At 41.5% G+C, this 20,942-nt stretch overlaps 1 protein-coding gene and 1 long non-coding RNA gene across 2 annotated transcripts in view; one reads left to right on the top strand and one right to left on the bottom strand.

Moving 5' to 3' along the window:
• The window catches only part of tbkbp1 (TBK1 binding protein 1), a 52,950-nt gene that overhangs the window by 11,552 nt on the left and 20,456 nt on the right, over window positions 1-20,942 (bottom strand). The window contains exons 2-5 of the mRNA XM_088323293.1: window positions 12,376-12,618; window positions 3,645-3,770; window positions 722-826; window positions 492-639 (exon numbers count right to left, since the gene is read on the bottom strand). Coding sequence (XP_088179419.1) covers window positions 492-639; window positions 722-826; window positions 3,645-3,770; window positions 12,376-12,609 — 613 coding nt within the window. The 5' untranslated portion in view covers window positions 12,610-12,618. The remainder of the gene's footprint in view (window positions 1-491; window positions 640-721; window positions 827-3,644; window positions 3,771-12,375; window positions 12,619-20,942) is intronic.
• LOC148347682 (uncharacterized) lies at window positions 8,357-12,816 on the top strand. Its single transcript, XR_015847926.1, has 3 exons — window positions 8,357-8,418; window positions 11,555-11,643; window positions 12,430-12,816. It is a non-coding gene; the product is annotated as an uncharacterized LOC148347682 (long non-coding RNA).

Raw genomic sequence — 20,942 nt, 5'->3', positions numbered from 1 at the left:
ATTTGAGTAGTATTTTGAAGAATTTTTGTAGTATTTCGAGTAGTAGTATTTTTATTATATTTTTCTAGTATTTTCGTAATATTACTGTAGTTGTCTTTTGTAGTATTTCAGGAGTAAATAATTCTGTAGCTGTATTTTGTAATGTAGTGTTACTGTTGTAGTATTTTTGTAGTAATTCTACACAATTTTTTATTTTCAGAATGACAGCAAAATAATATATGAGGTCCCTGTTTTGAAGCACTATATTTGATATTTACTTTTGTAGTTATTGTGTAGTACTGTATTTTTGTTGTATTTCCGTAGAAGTATTTTTGTAGTGGACAATGTGGGCACCCAAAAAGTGAACCGCTCTTGGGGGCCCCCTAGTGGTGGTGGGGCCCTAAGCAGCCGCTTGGCTGGTTTATGCCTTTGGCCTGGCTTCTGCAAGTAAAATATTTTGAAGTTATGTAAGCAACCTTTAAAAAAAAGATTTTGAAGCGACCCCGACTTACTGTGGGCGTCAGGTCCAGCGTGCAGCTGCAGATACTGCATGTCTTTGCTGTGCATCTGCACGTTCAGCTTGTGCAGGGAATTGTCCCGTTGCCTTAGCGCGGCCTCCAAGCCCAGGATGCGCTCCACATGTTTCTCCACCAGGCCCGTCTGAAAGCGCACAAGTCACAAGATCAACTTTTAGGGAAAAAAAAACCAACCACCCGCCCCATAGAGTCAAAGGGACAGAGACCATCTTATCCAGGTCCCTTTGGAGGTTGCTCTTCTCCATATGGATCTTCTCATAGGCCTGGATCACATCCTCCAGCTGCTCCTCACGCTCTTTCCTCTTCTGCAGCTGAGAGAGAAAGGAAACTTTTTACTCCACTTTTCCGAACTTTTCCACTTAGAACAAGGGAATAAAAGAGGCCATGCGATGCAACCGGGGAGATGTTGCGTAACAGGAGGGGGTTGGACGGTTGCTTTTAGGACACGGAGCAGCTCTAACATGTTCGGCAGATTCTTCACTTAAGGCATCCCTCTGGATGCTTTGTTTGCAGCGCGCCCTCGTTAGAAGACTCGCTCCTTTGTCTTTCTTAGTTTGCCTCTTTTGGGTGATATCCTAAAATGGATGACGTCATTCAAGTCATGCCACTAGAGGAAGTTCAACAAACCATCCTTATTAGTGAGTCAGGGGAGGAACAGCCTCATCTGTCATCATGGAAATATAAACCTAAAAATATATTCAATGTTTAACTTCCAAGTCATGTTTGTTTGTGACGCCCTTGGTCACAAGAAGTCTCAAAGGGCTGCACACACTACAGACTATTATACCACCCCCTGATCTAGAACCTACATGAGGGCAAGGGAAAACTTAAAACCTCAGCAATGGATGTTGCAAGGGTATCAACAAACATCATAAGCTGTTGAATATAAGTGTGTTTTAAGTCTAGATTCAAACACTTCCACTGAGGTTACTGATTGAATCTCAGAGGCCAGAGCATTCCACAGCACAGGAACCCGAATGGAGAACGCTCTTGAACATGCGGATTTCTTCTTGGCTCTTGGGATCACTAGTAGACAAGGAACATATTTCCCTTTTCAAATGTGCTGAATTTTCACATTATATTATGTGTATTATTAGTAACGAATGGTTATAGTGCCGGGAGTCTGCAGATGCAGAGTGAGGCACGCGATTCTCTTGCCTCATGGCAGAGGGCGATAGTGAGAACAAGGATTCTAATTTGGCACACGCCTCCCCCCTCCCCCCTCAAACAATTACATTTGTAAAAGTATGAGCAAGCTAACAGCAAGTCAAGCCATCCAGCATTTATTTTCTCCTTGCACTGACTTGTTTTCCATCATGGAGGATTACTTCTCTATTGATGCTTTTAATCAAAAAGGATCAGCGCATAGGCATCATTTATGAGTTAAAGGGACAGTTTGCTTTAATTAGCGCCACCTAGTGATTGAAAAAACTGCCACTCCTGTCAAAACATAGCACCGCCCACTTCATGGCGTCATAACCAACAAACATTAAAAAACACTATCGATTTAAGTAATAAACAAAAATGAATCTACTATCATTCAAAGGTGCATTTCTATAATTGCTTATAGGTTGAGAAGAATGCATTTATTTTCCTTAACATGAGCCAGTTACCCCGAAATAAGTAAAATTGCACATTTTTGGTCACTTTGAGTCTCTAGTTTTGTATATTTCCTTGTTCTTAGCACTAGTTTCCAGTTGCACTTCACCATACAGTGGCATCTAGTCTTCAAAATAATACACACTGTCTCTTTAAGGTTAGACAATACAACACGTAGGTTCATTTATTTGTATGTACCTTTGCCTCATCAGTTACAGAATTTCACCGCAAGTCATTGACGCTCATCCAAAATATTTACGCCGCTCTCTGTCGCCCTCAAGTGGTTAAAATATTCACACCACGCTGATTCCAATTTTCCTCTTGAAACTCGTCCAGTTATTCGGTTTATTATTGCATTTTAAACCAACCTCTTGTGCTAGGGTCACCAAAGACTTGATAAGATATACATTTAATTGCATCAAAGCTTCTCGACTTTGCAAGTAAGTTCAGGCATTGAGAATACAAAAAAAAACCCGATCTCATTTTCACTAAGACATTGCCCAGAAACCTATGGCTCTAGACTAGAGCCTCACAAGACATTTTACTCTTTACTCTACCCTAGTGGCTCCCAGGAGCTTTTTCCAGATATGTTTTATGTCGTGGTTTTCTGAAAGGGGACAAACATGACACAAATATTAGTTATGTTTTGGTGAAGCGGACCCAAGCGCAAACACATGAGCTGACTAGGGAAATAACTAAATCTGACATGCGAGGGGAGGTAACCAAGAACACAATCTAGAAAACTCACAGCTAGCAAAGTCAAAGAAGTCTGGAATCAACTGACATGTATACTTAGGTAGAAGATCAACGACAGTGATGAAAATCTGACAGCTTTTGCTGTTGGCACAGTCCTTTAATACTAAGTTCCTGATTAAAGTCGGGTGCCGGTTCGTCTGCCGATTGGCGCCATCTGGAGGACAGTCGATCCTAACGACTGTAATTTTTCCCGACGCTTCAAAAATGTTTAGAATATTTAATATCAAATGACTCACTTTGATTTGTAAATCCTCTTTTTCTTTTAAAATTGGGTTTACGTATATAAGTCGTTTAATTTTTTGTTTTCGGGTCCGTTAAAGGTCTTTTAAAATTTTGGGTTGCGGACCCCTGCTGGAAGGCAAATACTCACATTATTGCCATATCTCCCTATTTTTCTTTCTCCTTTGAACCATGTTTATTTTAACTTGTTTTATCGAGTAAAATAAGAATAAATGCTTCTATAATATTTTTATTAGGATTTTCTGATAAAGAACATGTGATATACATTTAATTATTTTGAGTATTTTTTTTTATTTTATTTTACAGGAGAAATTAGTTGTTAAAAACATTTAAAAAAAATAAAAAATAGATCACCAACTAATTAAAATACAGTTTGTATAAGTGAATCAATCCTTAAAATGAGCAAAATTTTCTGCTAACCAGGGAACTTTTTCACTCCACATTTGAATTGTTTTGCAGTGTGTCCTGAATACTGCGTGCCAGACCCTTGACTATTATTCATTCAATTCAAAACGAGGTATTTCCTTCTCTGACCTCGTGCGTGAGGATGTTGACCCTCTGCTGCAGGTTGTCGTTTTCCGAGTGCAGCAGCGCCGTTTCTTTGCTCTCGAAGGAGCAGTACGAGTTGGCCTCCTCCCCGAATTCACTGATCATTGGAAACTGAAAAAAAAGAAACGAAAATAAACGCAACATCCCGGCTGTTAGTTAGCTTAAGCACTCCATAGTCTGCCCACAAGTGGAACAGACGTCCTGCTAAAGATGGTGAAGAAAGGACCTATAAAGAACCGGAAGCATATACGAATTTTCCGGACTATAAATCACAGGTTTTATCATCGTTTGCCCGGGGTGCGACTTATACTCCGGTGAGACATACAGTGAAAAAAATAACTATTTGAACACTCTGCAATTATGCTATTTCTCCCAATTAGAAATCATGGAGGGGTCTGAAATTTCTAATCGTAGTTGCATGTTCACTGTGAGAGGGATAAACTAAAAAGAAAAATCCAGAAATCACAATGCTTGATTATTTTTATTTGAGTGATACAGCTGGAAATAGGTATTTGAACACCTGAGAAAATTAATGTTAATATTTGGAACAGCCGCCTTTTATTTGCTATTACAGAGGTCAAACGTTTTCTGTAGTTTTTCACTAGGTTTGCAAACACTGCAGGAGGGATCTGGGCCCACTCCTCCACACAGATCTTCTCTAGATCAGTCAGGGTTTTGGGCTGTTACTGAGAGAGATTTCCGATTGGGTTCAGGTCTGGAGACTGGCTGGGCCATGCTAGAGCCTTTATGTGCTTCTCACGTAGCCACTCTTTGATGTTCATGACTGTGCTTCGGGTCGTTGTCGTGTTGGAAGACCCAGCCACGACCCATCTTCAATGCTCTGACTAAGGGAAGGAGGTTGTTCCCCAAAATCTCACAATACACAGCCCCAGTCATCCTCTCTTTAACACAGTGCACTCGTCCTGTCCCATGTGCAGAAAACCACCCCCAAAGCATGATGCTACCACCCCTGTGCTTCACAGTAGAGATGGTGTTCTTCGGATTGTACTCTTTATTCTTCTTCCTCCAAATACGCTTAGTGGAATTATCACCAAAATGTTCTATCTTGGTCTCATCTGACCACAAAACTTTCTCCCATTACACCTCTGTATCATCCAAATGGTCATATGCAAACTTAAGACAGACCTTGACATGTGCTGGTTTAAGCAAGGGAACCTTTCGTGTCGTGCATGATTTCGAACCATGACATCTTAGTAAACTACCTACAGCAACCTTGGAAAGGGTGGTCCCATCTCTTTTCAGGTCTATGACCAACTCCTGTCGTGTAGTTCCGGGCTGATTCCTCACCTTTCTTAGAATCATTAAGACCCCACGAGGTGATATCTTGCATGGGGCTCCACTTCGATTGAGATTGACCATCATGTTTAGCTTCTTCTATTTTCTAATAATTGCTCCAACAGTAGACCTTTTTTCACCTAGCTGCTTGGCAATTGCTCCGCAGCCCTTTCCAGCCTTGTGGAGGTGTACAATTTTGTCTCTGGTGTCTTTGGACAGCTCTTTGGTCTTTGCCATGTTACAAATTAAAGTCTTACTGATTGTATGGGGTGGACAGGTGTCTTTATGCAGATAACCACCTCAAAGAGGTACATCTGATTTAGGATGATACATCGCATGCAGGTGGATTTTTTATGGACGGACTAACAGGTCTTTCATGGTCAGAATTCTCGATGATACACACGTGTTCAAATACTTATTTGCAGCTGTATCTCACAATAAAATCATGCATTGTGATTTCTGGATTTTTCTTTTTAGTTTATCTCTCTCACAGTGGACATGCACCTACAATGAAAATGTCAGCCCCTTCCATGATTTCTAAGTGGGAGAGGTAGTAAAATAGCAGGGTGTTCAAATACTTCTTTTCCTCACTGTATTACCGGTATATCACTTCACATGTTATTTTCACGCTAAACCACAATAGGGCGCTCTAAGCCTGTGTTGATCATTTCAACCTTGCCCTGATGTGTTTGTGTGTGTGTGTGGGGTGGTATTTTTCACCGTTTTCTTTTTACACCGGTAATTTATAAAAACAACTGAGATGTGCGGAAAGAAAATGGCCCTGAAAAGGAAAGCAAGACAAAACTTAATCCTGTCGGCAAGTATGCTCAAAGCCCACAGAGACCGTTGATTATTTAGGGGAGTGGTCCAAGAGAGGGGCTCCGTCTGAAGTATCCTCTTAAGAAAAAATGAATATATAATTTTGCATTTCGCGCTCTAGATGTTCTCTCGTTGTACTTTTTCTTACTTGGATCTGAGCATTTCTGCAGGGGCGGGTCTCCGGGGACCCTCAGTGCCTTTTGCTGTTTAACCGAGCAAAGACAGGATGGAAGCCGTTTGGCTAAATGGAAAAAGGTAGTTAAACTCCGTCCTCACGCAGCCGTCGCACAAAACGGCTATGGGGAAAATAAATAAATAAAAGGAAAACAAAATGCCTGAAGCTGATGGAAGGCATTCTAAATGCAAATGCGCTCGTTTATGTCGCTTACGTAACGCGTCTCTCATGTCGAGTCGGCTTCGACTCGTTGACTGCGCTCGTTGACGTGTTTCGAACGGCACTCTGATGCACAGGAATATATATGCACTGGACAGGGTGTTCTAAAAGGCTTGGGCACGTTTTGACATGGACTATCTCGGAAACTATTAAGGATAAGACACATCTAATTCAAAGATTTTCAATGCGACAACCATTGGTCACAGGTTCCATCAAGCCAATAGTCAAATTTTTGCCAAACATGTCCCTGGCTAGGTTCACAATGCTATTTAGGGTTTACTCTTTTGTGCCATGTCCAATGAAGCTGGCCACGGAACATTCTTCTTTGAAAGAGCAACAGTCAATAGGGAGACGTACCTCAGCATGCCGGAAAACCGGCTAATGGATACATTGAACGAGATAGAGTCTGGTGACTTAATTTTCCTAAAGTATAGAGCAGCATCACTTTAGAGCAGGGATGTCAAACCTATTTTAACCCGGGGGCCACACGATAGACAAAACATTCTCTCGGGGCTGGACTAGTTAGATTAGAGAGAAAGAGAGAAGGGGAAAGAAATATGAAATAGAGAGGGAGAAAAAAGAGAGATTGTGGTACAAGGAAAGAGAGAGTGAGTGGTGGAAGAAATTTGCTATAAGTCACATCAAAAGCTTGGGCAAAAGTAATGACTCAATGAGAGAGACAGAGGAAGAGCAAGGGAGAGAGACAATAGAGAGAAAACAACGACAGGAAGAGCAACATAAAAAGGGAGAAAGGGTGAGCGCAAAAGACACACACACACACAGAGAGAGAGAGAGAGAGAGAGAGAGAGAGAGAGAGAGAGAGAGAGAGAGAGAGAGAGAGAGAGAGAGAGAGAGAGAGAGAGAGAGAGAGAGAGAGAGAGAGAGAGAGAGAGAGAGAGAGAGAGAGAGAGAGAGAGAGAGAGAGAGAGAGAGAGAGAGAGAGAGAGAGAGAGAGAATGTGAGAAACAAAAGAGATAAAAAGATAAATAGTGAAAGAGAGAAGGAGAAAGAGACAAAAAGGAACAAAGAAAAAGAGAGACAGAGAGAGAGAAGAGAGAAAGAAATCCAAGTACAGTGTCTTTGTGAGAGGCAACTGGCTTTGGCAACATCAACTGGACATATTTCGACCTGCAGCTCGTTTTTCTCTTGCGCTTCTCTCAGCCTTGTCTCGGGTGCCAGGGTGAGACAGCTTCTGTACACAACAATGTCAAACAGATGGAGGCCATCTCAGCTGTTCCCGGGCAGTGGGCAGGGTTGCCGGCCAGTCGCTGGGAACCCTATTATTATTTTTATTATTATGAAATCCCCTCCGTGTAGTTGTATTTCTCTCTCTTCCTCCCTTTTTCTCTCAATCTCTATCTCTCTCAGTCTCTCTTTTTCTCTTTCTTTGTTCCTCTTTGTCTCTTTCTCTCTCTGTGTCTTTTTACCTTGTTTTGCTTTATCTTCCTTCTCTTTCCCTCCCTCTCTGTTTTTCCCTTTTCTCTTTCCACCATTCTCTCTTTCTCTCCTTCGCTCTCTCTCGCTTTTAATTTCTCTTTGGATTTCTTTCTCTTTATTTCCCTCTCTGTACTTTTTCTCTCTTTTTTTACTCACGCTCTCTCTCGTTCTTTCTCTCTCTCTCCCCCTTTTTTTCTTTCCTTGTCCCACACTCTCTATTTTTCTAGCTAGCTTGTGGTCTGGCGTGCAGCAATTCCAGGGGGGCGACAACACAAGTGAGCGTAATGGATTGGCGTGGGAGGGAGGAAACCGGCTAAAAGAAAAGAGTAAAAGGAAGGATGGGGGGGGGGTCCTATTTTGAGTGTGGGAATGAAAAACCAACCAAAAAGAAGACTCTTTGCTTTTCCAGGAAGTCTTCAGGAAGAAGACGTTTTCATCTGTGAGGGCACCTTGGGCCATGATGATGAAGTGCACAAGAAGCCCTCTTTGGTCGATTAAGACTGGCGTTGCCACAGCAACCACCTACATCGTCAGACCTGGGCACTCCGGTCCTGGAGGGCCGTATGTTCTGCATGATTTTTGAGGTTTCTCTGATCCAATACAGGTGATTCCAATCACCAGTATCGTTAACGAGCACTTGCTAGCTTGCTAACGAGGTTATAATTTGTATCACCTGACTTAAAGAAGAGCAAACTTCAAAATCTGGCAGGACGTATGGCCCTCCAGGACCGGAGTGCCCAGGTCTGTACATCGTCACCATACAGTCGCGGTGGGCGGATCGATCCAAATATCGATATCATCGATACTAAGCAGGTATTTGGATCGGATTGATACCATTGCCCTGGGATCCATTCTTTGATCCTCCACCAATTCCCGCAAAGGGCCGCTATTCTACGCAGATATGGCCATCACTCTCTCTCTCACCTAGCACTCTCGACAACTCTTTAGGTCTGAGACTGATGGCACACTTGTAACCACTCTCCCTACCTGGCCTTCTGCTGCATCTTGCCTGCCAGGCAGAAGAGAGGGCAAAATTTATGCAAAACCCCCGTAAATTTAGAGCCAATGAGATAAAATTGATAATATATTTGCATCGCTGACTTTATCTTCAAAATAGATAGATAGATAGATACTTTATCCATCCCCGTTGGGAAATTCACACTTCCAGCAAATGTGGGCTTTTACACCCCTGGGTGGAGTTAAAGAGCCTCATGGCATTAGGAAGAAATGATATCCAAATTTTGTGCAATGGAAGGTACTGTAGTTGTCTTGTTGACATTGTATTACGGTAATTGCATTTTCGTTACCTTGTTACTTTTTTGGCTGGGGTCTCTTAACCTTTGAACCTGGACCTGTCTAAAAAGGGTTGTATTTATTTGTAATACTTTTGAAGTTCGCAATGTAGTCTGCATTTATGTAGCACTTTTCAAGTCAAAGAAGACCTCCCACAGCGCTTTACAATGTGCTTCACACTTCACACACAATTTCACACAGCGTCAGCCAAGCAAGGCAAGTACCACTAGGGATTCAGTGTCTTGCCCAAGGACACTTCGACATATAACACTGAATCGAACCTGCGATCTCTTGATCCCGCGATCTCTTGATCCCGCCCTGGAATTTATCCAATAAAAAAGTTAAACATTTTCAGTACCTAAGATTTTTGAGCCGTGTTTATGGAACTTAGAAACTAACTCAAGGGGGGAAGGGTTCACGAAGAAAACAAGTATTTGAATACCCTTCTATTTTGCTATTTCTTCCACTTCAAAATCATGGAGTGGTCTGACATTTTCATCCTAAGTGCATGTCCACTGTGAGGGAGATAAACTAAAAAGAAAAATCCAGAGATCACAATGCATGTTTTTTGTGTGTTAAAGCTGCAAATAAGTATTTAGTATCATCTAGAATTCTGACCCTGAAAGACCATTAGAAGTCCACCTACACTCCATGTATTATCCAAAATCAGATGCACCTGTTTGAGGTCCTTAGCAGCATAAAGACAACTGTCCACCCGATACAATCAGTAAGATTTGAACTTGTGACCTGGCGAATCCCAAAAAGCTGTCCAAAGACACCAGAGACAAAATTGTACACCTCCACAAGGCTGGAAAGGGCTACGGAACAATCGCCAAGCATCTTGGTGAAAAAAGGTCCACTGTTGGAGCAATTATTCGAAAATGCAAGAAGCTAATTTCTAAGTGGGAGAAATAGTGAAATAGCAGGGTGTTCAAATACTTATTTTGTTCGCCGTAATTATTCAATAGCCTACACATTTCCAAGCAAAAAAGTATCAGTATTGAATTGGTATCGATCGATATTACCCCTGCATTTACATGGTTCAGATTGATACCAAAACATCCAGTATTGCTAACCCCTACGATACAATAAGAGGAATGAAAGTTGAAAAAAACTCAAAGGTGGCTCTGTCCAGGGTGCTGAACTTTCAACATTTCAATCGGAATGAAGTGGAGGCAAAACCTCGAGGCGCTTGACATATGCTCCATTCGAAAAGGCCGCACCGTCGAGCCTTTTTCATTTTCAAAAACCCGAATTTCAAGTAGTTTCTCCATGTTTGAATATTTCTTTAAAAAGGCGCTAACCAAAAAGTTACGGTGAGTCACGAGAGGCGAGCAAGTAGCTTCCATCTGCTGTGAGTCATGTGACGACCCGCCAGCTACTTTGGGTTCGTATTTTCTTTTTTCGCCTCCGAGTCGAGAGAGCGTGATGGGTCACTCGGCTAAAAAAACAACCTGAGAGATGCAGAGGTCAGAGAGCACAAGTTCACTCTCGGAAAAACAAAACCCTCCTTATTTCCAGAGAGCTTTCCTCAATTTAAGCACAGTATTGTAGGACACAGTACATATTCATGATACGAAATTAATCTATTCTGAGGTGGGATCACAAAATTAACTTTTCTTGTTGTGGGGGTTAGAAAACTATGGCAATAAGCTCAGGTACCCGAAATTAAAACAATAAAATAACAAAATATCATACAGTAATCCCTTGTTTTTGGCAGGGGTCGTGGTCAAAAACCACATAGTAGAAACCTTTTTTATTCGAGACTATAATACATGAAAACTAAAGAACAAACCCTATTTACAGGCTCAAGCATTTCTATTACAAATAAAAGTAATGTAAAAGATATTTTTTGTTCTAAAAATAAGTGAAATTCGCCAATAGTATGGCTAACATTGTTGTACTTGAGCCCGAGCGTGTACTCGCCCAGGACACACCACATAAAGTGGTGGCCCTACGACCTAGGTGTTGAGGGGATCGTGTCTCGTGAACCACAAACTGCGATTGATTTTTTTAATTTTACTGTATTTTAATTAGTTTTCCAAATTGAATAGGACAAGTAAATGTAAAAGAGCAAAATTGTTTCATTACAGATGGCAGAAACAAATTCTCATTTTATGAACGAGATCATGTATCTACCATCTGGTGTATGAGCTATTTTAAGCATTGTTTCCGTTATTTTACTTGACATAAGAGGGAAATACATCCCAAAACAAGAAAAACAATACCTGAAATGTGCAGCATTGTCTGCTAATCGAGTAAGATTTAAAAAAAAAACAACAACATCATACCCCACTGTCAGAAAATGTTGCTTCTTTTAATAATTTTTAAATGTCATGCTATTTTAGAAAATGAGACAAACAAAAAAATAAAAATTGTTTATTATGGGAGATTATTTTTGTCATTTTAATAGTTTTTCATAATCTAACAAAAGACTATCATTGGAAACATAAGTAAATATATGTTTCTAGTTTAGCAACTTCAAACACCGTCATCCGATCCTGGTGGCATCAGATCTCTGAGACCACGCCCAAAGAGGCATGATCTGGTCAAGTGTCCCTGGTCTATATAAAAAGAGTAACCGATCGATAGTTTGTCCTCTTTTTCTTTACATGCTTGTCTCATCGCACGTTGGACGCTTGGCGCCGCCGTGCAGGCCCGCACTGCGGCCTTGAGTTCAGCACGTGGGCCATACGTTGTGACCATCCGGAGCACGAGGCCAAATCTCTCCACAATGCAATTAAGGTAACGACTTCAGATTTAACTCCATGTTTGTTGGTTCTTGGGAATGAACGTTTTTTTTCTGTACAAGGGAATCTCCCTAAATCGAAACTCTCTATTTGTGGTAGTAACCTCCAGACTTTCAGGGGACGAAAACTCCCATAATCTCCAGTGCCCCCCCCCCCCCCCCCCCTTCCCCTTTATAAATAATTCTCTGTATTATTACATTGTGTGTTATATTTCAATCTGCCCAGTTCATTGAATCCATTTTCTTGGGATTAGTAATTATTATCAGAACTCAAAGAACTCAAAGTAATAATTAGCATCAGCAAATTTTAGCATCCTTCAGAGAAAAAAGATTTATGATGGAGCACAAGCAACACCATTGGGAAATTCGTTTACTGATTGCAGTAAAGAGTAATTTGTTCGTTCAATCCTAACGATTTTCAAAATGAAAGCTAGAAAAGTCCCAAAAGTAGATATATATGCGTTAATTTTAGAGTGTGTAAAAGTGTGTGTAACTTGAGTATTTTTTTTTTACATTTTGAGATAAATATTTGAGATATGAGCAATTTGGACCGTTGCGACTAGATGGTGGCATTAATATGTGAAGGTATCAGTGCATAGGCTAGTTTTCCAAGCTCCAAGTAGACACCAAAAAGGGCAAAGAAAAAAGTGCCCTAGGTACACTTGTGCGTGTTTCTAATATCGACACCGGCGCAACAAAAAAATGGATGACATATTTGCAAAATTCACCTTGATCTCGTAGAGTTTGAGCTTCCTCTTGATGCTGCTGTTCTCTCGCTCCAGGCCTCCCAGCCGGCTCTTGATGTCCTGGTAGGCGGCGATCAGGGCAAAGTGCGGTGCCGAGTAGACGTCGGCGGGTAGCGGCGGTGATCGCCATCCGACGCTACCGCAACCGTCTTCTTTAAGAGCGCCATCGCCGGACCCACCCAGCAGGCCCAGTTCCCCGCCGAAAAGAGACTGCATGGCCTCAACCTGCACACAGGGAAGAGAATCATTAAATATGAAACGATTTTTTCCTTAAGAGGAGAGTACCCTACTAAATTTGGTAGAACAGACTTGATAGACCCTGCTGTTTTGAGGAGAAGATGGAAAAAGCCCTGCTCTGTATTTGAATGTAAGTAAATAGTAACTTTTTAAAGCAGTCCATAAAACTGGAATAAAAAAAAAACAAAAAACATTTAAATCCATGTATTTACCGTAAATTCCGGACTATAGAGCGCACCTGATTATAAGCCGCACCCACCACATTTTAAGAGGAAAACCGATTTTGTACATACACAAGCCACACCTGTATATAAGCCGCATGCGGCCACATTTAAACATGCAACTCAAACACAAAATTAACCCAAACCCGACTTCAAGTCCCGCGATTGAAACTAAATGTCCTTCATTAAAGTCCACAGTCCAAAAATCACAGCCGGCAAACTTAACGCAAAATGATACCGGTACTTAAGGTTTGATGCAGACCTGCAGAGTCCGGGTCCCGTTGAAAGTAATCCAAGGAAAAAAGTGTATATTTCCAAAGGTAAGGGTGGGAAAAATATGTCAGATGAACACATTTACTCACGCAACTCCTTTTTCTTTTACCAACTTTTTACCCCCTCTTCTTTCCTTGTCTGTCCCTCACCTTTAGCGGTCCCCGCGTTTGTTCCGCCCCTCATTTTTCGCTTACCCGTGCAAAACATATCAGAATAAGTGTCTAAAATAAATACAAATAAATACATTACAAAAATATACAGTTGCAAATGCATATTATACATGGGTTACACATATTTACAAAGAAAGACTGTACACCGAGAGAGTTTTCAAAGCTTTAATAATAATAACATAGCTTTGACAGGGCAGTTAATGGTAGCAACACTCGAGCGCGGCTAGCGGCTGTTAGAAAAATTACATAAATTGGCCGCATCACTAAATAAGCCGCAGGGTTGAAAGTTAGGGAAAAAAGTAGCGGCTTATAGTCCGGAATTTACGGTGCATTAACGCCCCTTTTATATCAAGTCAACTCAAGTAATTTTATGAGCTCTTAATCACAAGAAGTCTCAAGGGTTGTACAGACCAGAGACTAACCATCTCCTGATCTAAAATCTACATAAGAGCAAGGAAAAACTCAAAAATCTCAGCATGAGGAGAAGGAACAGATGGTACACAGACATCATCGACATAAAATAGAGATAATAACAGAATGTCCGGTTAATAGAATCCTGAAGTCAATATCATTCATAAGCTATAGAATAGAAGTGTGTTTAAAGCTTAGATTTAAACACTTCTACTGAGGTTGCAGATCGAATCTCAGAGGGCAGAGAATTCCACAGCACAAGGGCCTAAATGGAGAACCCTCTCAAACGTGCGGATTTCTTCTTGGATCTTGGGATCACTTTTAGATCAGTGTTTTCCGAGCAAAGGCTCAGAGCAGGAACGTATAGGGGAGCTACATCTAAAAGATATGACGGGGTAAGTCCATGCAAAATTTGGTCACCACATCTTAAACTGACAAAGAGCCAGTGCAGTTTAGCCAAAATCCAGGTACTGTGAGCAGCATTTGGTACCAGCTGCAGGTTTTTATATCAGACTTCGGAAGACCAGAGAGTGATACATTACAGTATTGAGACGGGAGGTAATAAAAGCATGAATTAGAATGTCAGAATCAGACTGAGACAACATAGGGCGAATTTTAGCAAGGATGCAAAGATGAAAAAAAGCACTTCCAGTTATATTATTCTCGCGTAACTGAGGCAACAGATTAGGGTCAAAGGTGACACTAACATTTTTGACTGAGTCAAGTGTTCGAGAACAAAACACGGCATTGAGATGGACCAATGATTAACACTTCAATATTTTAAAGGTTGAGGCGCAAGAAGTTAAGTGACATCCATCTCTCTGTCTTAATGAGGCAGTCCTCCAAATTTCCACAACTTAATGGTGCTGATTCCTCCATACAAAGATACAGTTGAGTGTCATCTGCATCGCAATGGAAACTCATTATATTTGCGAATAATATTGCATAACGGAAGCATATAAATGATTAAAAGTAGGGGACCGTATTGTTCTATGAGGCAGACAAGAGCAGCCCTCCCCTTTTCACCTCCACATTCCTCTCCCTGTCTTTCTCTCCCCCTTCTCCAGATAGAATGTAAGATAATGACTTCAGCTGGCTCCACACACGAGAAGAACTCATAGATATACCTGTTGCAATGTCAGAAAATGATCAAACAATGTCAATACATGCAAATTGAATCCTGTGTTGTAAATCGATTACATTGATTTAATTATCTGGCAGATACTAGGTGAATGTAGGTTGGTGGTCAGAGAAGTAGCTGTGAGCTGAGAAACTGCAATTCAGTTTTAAAGAAGCCAGCGCGCTGACAAAAGGTCTGTCTTTCAAGAGGCCACCAAATAGTTATTTTTGAGCCAGGCAAAGAGTTCCAGCCAAACAAGTAGCACAGGTCAAAACCCTGGCCCTCACACAACCAAAATGGTTCTGACCCAGTCCCAGCTTAATGAGCAACCTAAGCCTGATCAAGCCAGCGACCTCAAAGCCTCCAGCCACCCACAGTCGACCACGGCTTCAACACACTGCATCCCGTGGTCCTGTTCCCGACCTGCAGGGTTGGGTAGGGTTACTTTAACTTGATTACTTTCAATTACTTTTGGATGACTCCAATACCAAATATGCTAATAAAAGACAAAAGAAACTAAATATGAATAAAATGACTAAATTTTGTGCAGGCTTGGGGAGTAACGGAATACATGAAACGGCAAAAATTATGTTGGCAAGCTGTTTGGATTTATTTTCATTTTGTTTCAGTCGCATTTTATGTTCGTTTTGCCGGAGATCAAAGAGATCAAAGCCAGGAGAGAAAGCTTACCACGTGTTGTGAGTCATCATTTTATTCACATTTAGTTTCTTTTGTCTTTTATTAGCATATTTGCTATTGGAGTATTCCAAAAGTAATTGAAAGTAATCAAGTTAAAGTAACCCTACCCAACCCTGCCGACCTGGTCTCCATCCTTGAGGGTTCCTCACCGCTCGACCGCCACGAACATCCAGACTGGGCCTTCACCTTCATCGAACCAGAAGAACAGTCCATCTTGTGGTTCTAGGTATTTGGTACTCTAGGTATTTGGTATCAGATTATGATAACGAAGTAATTAAACTTAGTCAGCTTCTTTCCCAAAGCTGTCACACTACTAAGTTCTAATTTACACTGGACTAAACTCCACCTATTTGTAAATAACCAATATTATCATTGATCACTGCTATCTCATTTGCTACCTACTGGGTTTTTATGACTTTATTCTTTGATTCCTAGTATAGTTCTGATAATTGGCATACATAGATCAGATTTAAGAAACATTTCTGATTGGTTGGATGAAAAACATCTGAAGTTTTTTTGTTATTTTTTAATGCGAAAGTTAGCAAACTGGCCACACGGCGTCCTCGACTTACCCCTCCCCAGCCACTCAAGCGCTGTGACTCAGCCGTCGCCCTTTGAGCTATTTTCATTATTTTCATCTGTGGCTTCCTCCATGCCGGTGCAGCATCAGACCATCTGTGCCACTTCAGCCCCCTTTGTCTCCCTCTTTGTCCCCCTCCTCACCCACAGGCCTGGCTACAGGTAAACAGGTGGCGGCGGATGGGGCTCAATAAGTAGATATCGTATTTTCTTTAGACCCCGCCTTGAGCGTCGAACCCTACCTCGAAGTCCATTTGGGTGTGGCAAGTGTCGAGTCCACGTTTGTAAACATTAGATTGTCAGGGCAAGAAACAGAATTTAGAACCCACTCGCGTAACGTACTCACCATTTATTGGGGAGAGGAGGAATGCGCGCACACTCGATCCGGGGATCAATGGTCGCAGAAGTGGATTGAAATCCAAACAAAAGGGTAGTAAAAATCAAACAAATCAGGCCAAGAACAAAACAGGATCAAACACAGGCAGATTCACAGAACTAGGCATTTAACACAGAGTTTAACAGGAGTCTTGCAGAAGTCTCACAGATGTATCACGGACGCTCAGACAACTAACGGCTCAAAGGACCGCGTTTAAGTACTCCCAAGGAGCAATCAGTCAATGCGTCTCAGCCGGTGTCCATGGGCGGGGCCAATTGGGCGCCGTGGCAACCGCGACAGAATCCGGCGCCACCCGGCTGAGACCAACTGAGCGCCATGGCAACAGTGAAAGAGATCAAATTGTATATATTTCTAAAGCACTTTTCAGCCAATGAATTGCCACCGAAAGCTCTGTATTAAAACATTGAGTGCACAAAAAAACAAAATAGAATCCCCTCGTTTTTCCCTACCCAACAACCCCGAATGTTTATTACACAGACAAACACAACAGGTAAAATAAAATGAAATAAAAACTAAGAAATAGCATTATGAATAAAATATGTAGCAACATGGGGTGGTCAATACATGATTTTAAGGCAATCCTTTTTACCGTTTTTGACTTCTTAATATACGGATTTATGGAGTTTTCTTTGACTAACAATCAACCCAAGAAACTTGAATACCACAAAAACAAAGAGAAAAAAATGAAACCGAACAATAGGATTTGGGATCTTGGCTGGTACCATTAATATGTAAGGCAGTTACTCCAAAACATTAAGTTATTGATTTTGCAGTCCATGAAAATAGATGATCAGTCCAAGGGAAAAACGACAAACGAATGAAGATCTTGCGGTGTGAAAACGTATTTAAAGGACCGGGAACTCTTTCATGGCATGTGAGAAAGGAAACAGTATTTGCCCCTGCTCCCAAAAAACAGTCTGCTGCGTTTCTTTTCTTGGATTTACCTCACGAGAACAAAAGGCATCTTGTTGGAAGAGTGGGGAACAATGGCGAAGCAGAAGACGCCGATCTTCATCTTACAGTCCTTGGCTGCATGGCGCCAACTGACTCTGGAGTCTCAATGAGAACAAAGGCCTGTCCGCCTCCCCTGGTCCCCCCTCCTAGGACCCACCTTTTTGGGGTCTCCTGGGCAGAAGAAGTGCCAAGAGCTTTGCCCATTCATAAATAGTCAGGAAGATGGGGTGTGACTTCACACCTTTAGTGGCAGTCTTAGTCATTGCCCTGCAAGTCCTGTAGATTCTAGTCGTTTTCTAAGAGCGGTTTTGTGGTTGGGTCATCATCTCGACATACATAATTTTGAAAAGTCAGACACTAACTATGTGAGGAAAGAGACCCGAGAGGGGCTAATTCACATTGATATGAAAGGCAGCAAATGGCCTCAAGAAATAATTTTTCGCCGTTAAACCACAACTTACCAGTGTAAAATAATAAACGTGAAAAAATTAAAAAAAAAAACTGCAGAACAATACTGTGTATAAATCTGAAACCTTTTTTGTACCCCCACTTCAGGATTTTTGTCTACATCTGGATTCAGTTTGACTCTTTGGGTTTTCCATTATTGCCTGGGAGAGTTGAATGTCTTTCTGGGGAAGCTGTTGGGTCACCAAAATCCAAAAATGCCAAGTCAGCTTTTTTTGGGCATTTTTCAAATTTGGGGTAACCCATCTGAGAGGGTAATGCCGAGTCAAAAAAACCTAAAGTGCTCAATCCACTTTCCTTTGGCATGTTTCACATCTAGGGTAACCTACCTGTTTCTTGGTGAACGGAGTCCTGGATAACTACACTTCTTTTTTTGTAGTTGCTGTTTACAAACAACTCCTGCTAGCTTGCTAACGATACCGAATTTAAATGCTAACAACCATTCAAACGAGAGTACGTAATTTTGTACAAAATATCTCCAAAATCTCTATTCAAGTAATCGCAATACATTTTAGACTTACAGAAAATTCAAAACAACATACTTACAAGAGGACACTCAGAGACCACTCTATATGTATCTCAAAGGCAGAACAGTTACCGTGTGTGCTTTCACTTAACTGTCACTATGCATTTCCAATTTCATCTACCGTATTTTTCAGTATATAAGGCGCACAGGAGTATAAGGCACATTTTCAAATCTCTGGCCAATTCGGGAGCTTTAGGTGTGCCTTATAGTATGGAAAATACGATAGTTTTAAAGGCGACTTTTCACTTAACAGAGCGTATAACCCGAATTAACTCCACATTGGTTTCCCAAATATTTGAACTGCACGCTTGTATTCAGAACACAGAGGCTCCAGTATTGATGCAACAATCCAATCGGGCGGATCGAATACGCTGCGCCTCTCTGACCCTATTAAGTGAATCCGTCAAATGTTGTTTCTCAGCTTGCGGGCAAATGTGTCAAACAATTCCTATCTGTTTTTCTTTTTTTGGCAAGCATGTCCTACCTAGCGGGGTGCAACCTGGGCTGGTTAGTAGAGGGTTGAGCGCTAATAAGCTATGCTCCTGCTCACTCCTTTCTGATTATGTATTTTGTTTACTCTTCCTTTGTTTTCATGGAAGGGGGATTACCATTTGTGAGGCCCCTTCTCAAGGTTTCTTATTTTCCTCATGCTAAGGTTTTCAGCTTTTCCTTGCCTGCATGTTGGTTTGAGATCAGGGGATGATGTCATTGTAACCAGTACTTTGAGACTAAGGGCTGACTTGACTTGGTTTATGTAGCTTCCTTTGATTTTGATTTTCTATTTTACATGTTAGTGTTTTGAGACATGGTCTGGCAATAATCAGGAAGCCAGTACTTGCAATGCATATTCAGAATATGACAACAACAACAACTCCTGGTATCTAATGATCATTTTTTGTACTGAAATCATTCCCAGATGCTTGATACTTACTGATAAGCTGCACCAGGCCCTTTTAGATGGTAAAAAGATGATAATGACGATAAATAGATACATATATTACATTTTGGCAGTCACCGACCATGTTTCTGAAAACAAATAAACACATATGGCACTGAATGCCACCCTTTGAGCACCCCTGCCTCAGTCCCTGCTTTTCCTTCCTGCTTCGGTCCACCTGCAAAACCTAGCAATTTCCAGCACTGCACTAGACTCAGTCAAGTCAAGTCATGTTTATTTGTGACGCCACAGATTATTGCAAACTATAGACTGTTATGACACAATCCCCTGATCTAAAACCTACACGAGGGCAAGGGAAAACTCAAAAACTTTAGCATATGGAAATTTAAGTCAAGTCATATTTATTTGTAAAGCCCTTAATCACAGAGTCTCAAAGGGCTACACAGACCACAGATTATTGCAAACCACTGACTATGATGACACTATCCCCTGATCTAAAACCTACACAAGGGCAAGAGAAAACTCAAAAACTTTAGCATAAGGAAAGTCAAACCAAGACATGTTTATTTGTATAGCCCTTAATCACAGAGTCTCAAAGGGCTGCACAGACCAGAGATTATTGCAAACCACTGACAATGATGACACCATCCCCTGATCTAAAACCTACATGAGGGCAATGGAAAATTCAAAAACTTTAGCATAAGGAAAGTCAAGTCATGTTTATTTGCCTTAAATTTCCTTATTTGCCCTTAATCACAGAGTCTCAAAGGGCTGCACAGACCTCAGATTATTTCGAACCACTAACTATGATGACACCATCCCCTGATCCAAGACCTACATGAGGGCAAGGAAAAACCCAAAAATCTCAACATGAGGTAAACAAAGAAACCTTGAGAAGGGACCCTATTCAATGTAATGGTTTTGTTTGCAACAACAGTTATTTTGTTTAGGCTAAAACTACAAAAAACACTGCACATCAGTCCGACACAGACGTCACCCCTCCACAATTTTACACTCTGAGGCTTCCACGCATGTGCACCTTACATACGTGCTTCATATATCAGGCATCTGCAGTCATCGGGCATGCACACGACCGATGTCCCACGGTAGGAAACCACACGTCCTCACACAAAGGATACAAATCGCTCTGCACGTGCGCCTTTGTGGTTAAAAGTCCACGACCTTGTCCAAGGGCGCAGTTCGGTTCTCCGTGTATGTGTGTTGAAGAGGAGGTGGCGTACTATAGAGAAGGAATCTAAACCATACACGGGATGCAAAACCCATTTCGGATTTCGGTTCTGTCCGATCGGATGTCATTTACTGTTATCGTGGTAACCATGGCAACCCCTGGCCGTCTCCCTGGGCCCGCTGTGTCTTTATTGCCAGTTCGGCGTGAGCAATCAGATCGACGGCATCGTGACGGGGTAGCACTCGAACGCCGTGTTCTTCTTGCCTTTTATTCGTGGGAGCTATTTAAATCAGGATAAGGAATTCTTGGATATTCGACAGTGTTATCAGTTACTCCTTGTTATATTTTATCTCGGATTTTAGGACCAGGACGTGATTTGAATTGAACTGAATTGTCTTTATCATCAAATC

Source organism: Urocampus carinirostris, chromosome 19 (assembly GCF_059441175.1).
Source record: "Urocampus carinirostris isolate Australia breed hairy pipefish chromosome 19, RoL_Ucar_1.0, whole genome shotgun sequence".
Lineage (NCBI taxonomy): Eukaryota > Metazoa > Chordata > Actinopteri > Syngnathiformes > Syngnathidae > Urocampus > Urocampus carinirostris.
Note: the sequence above shows the minus strand (reverse complement) of the source record. Positions and strands in the feature narration are given on the sequence as shown.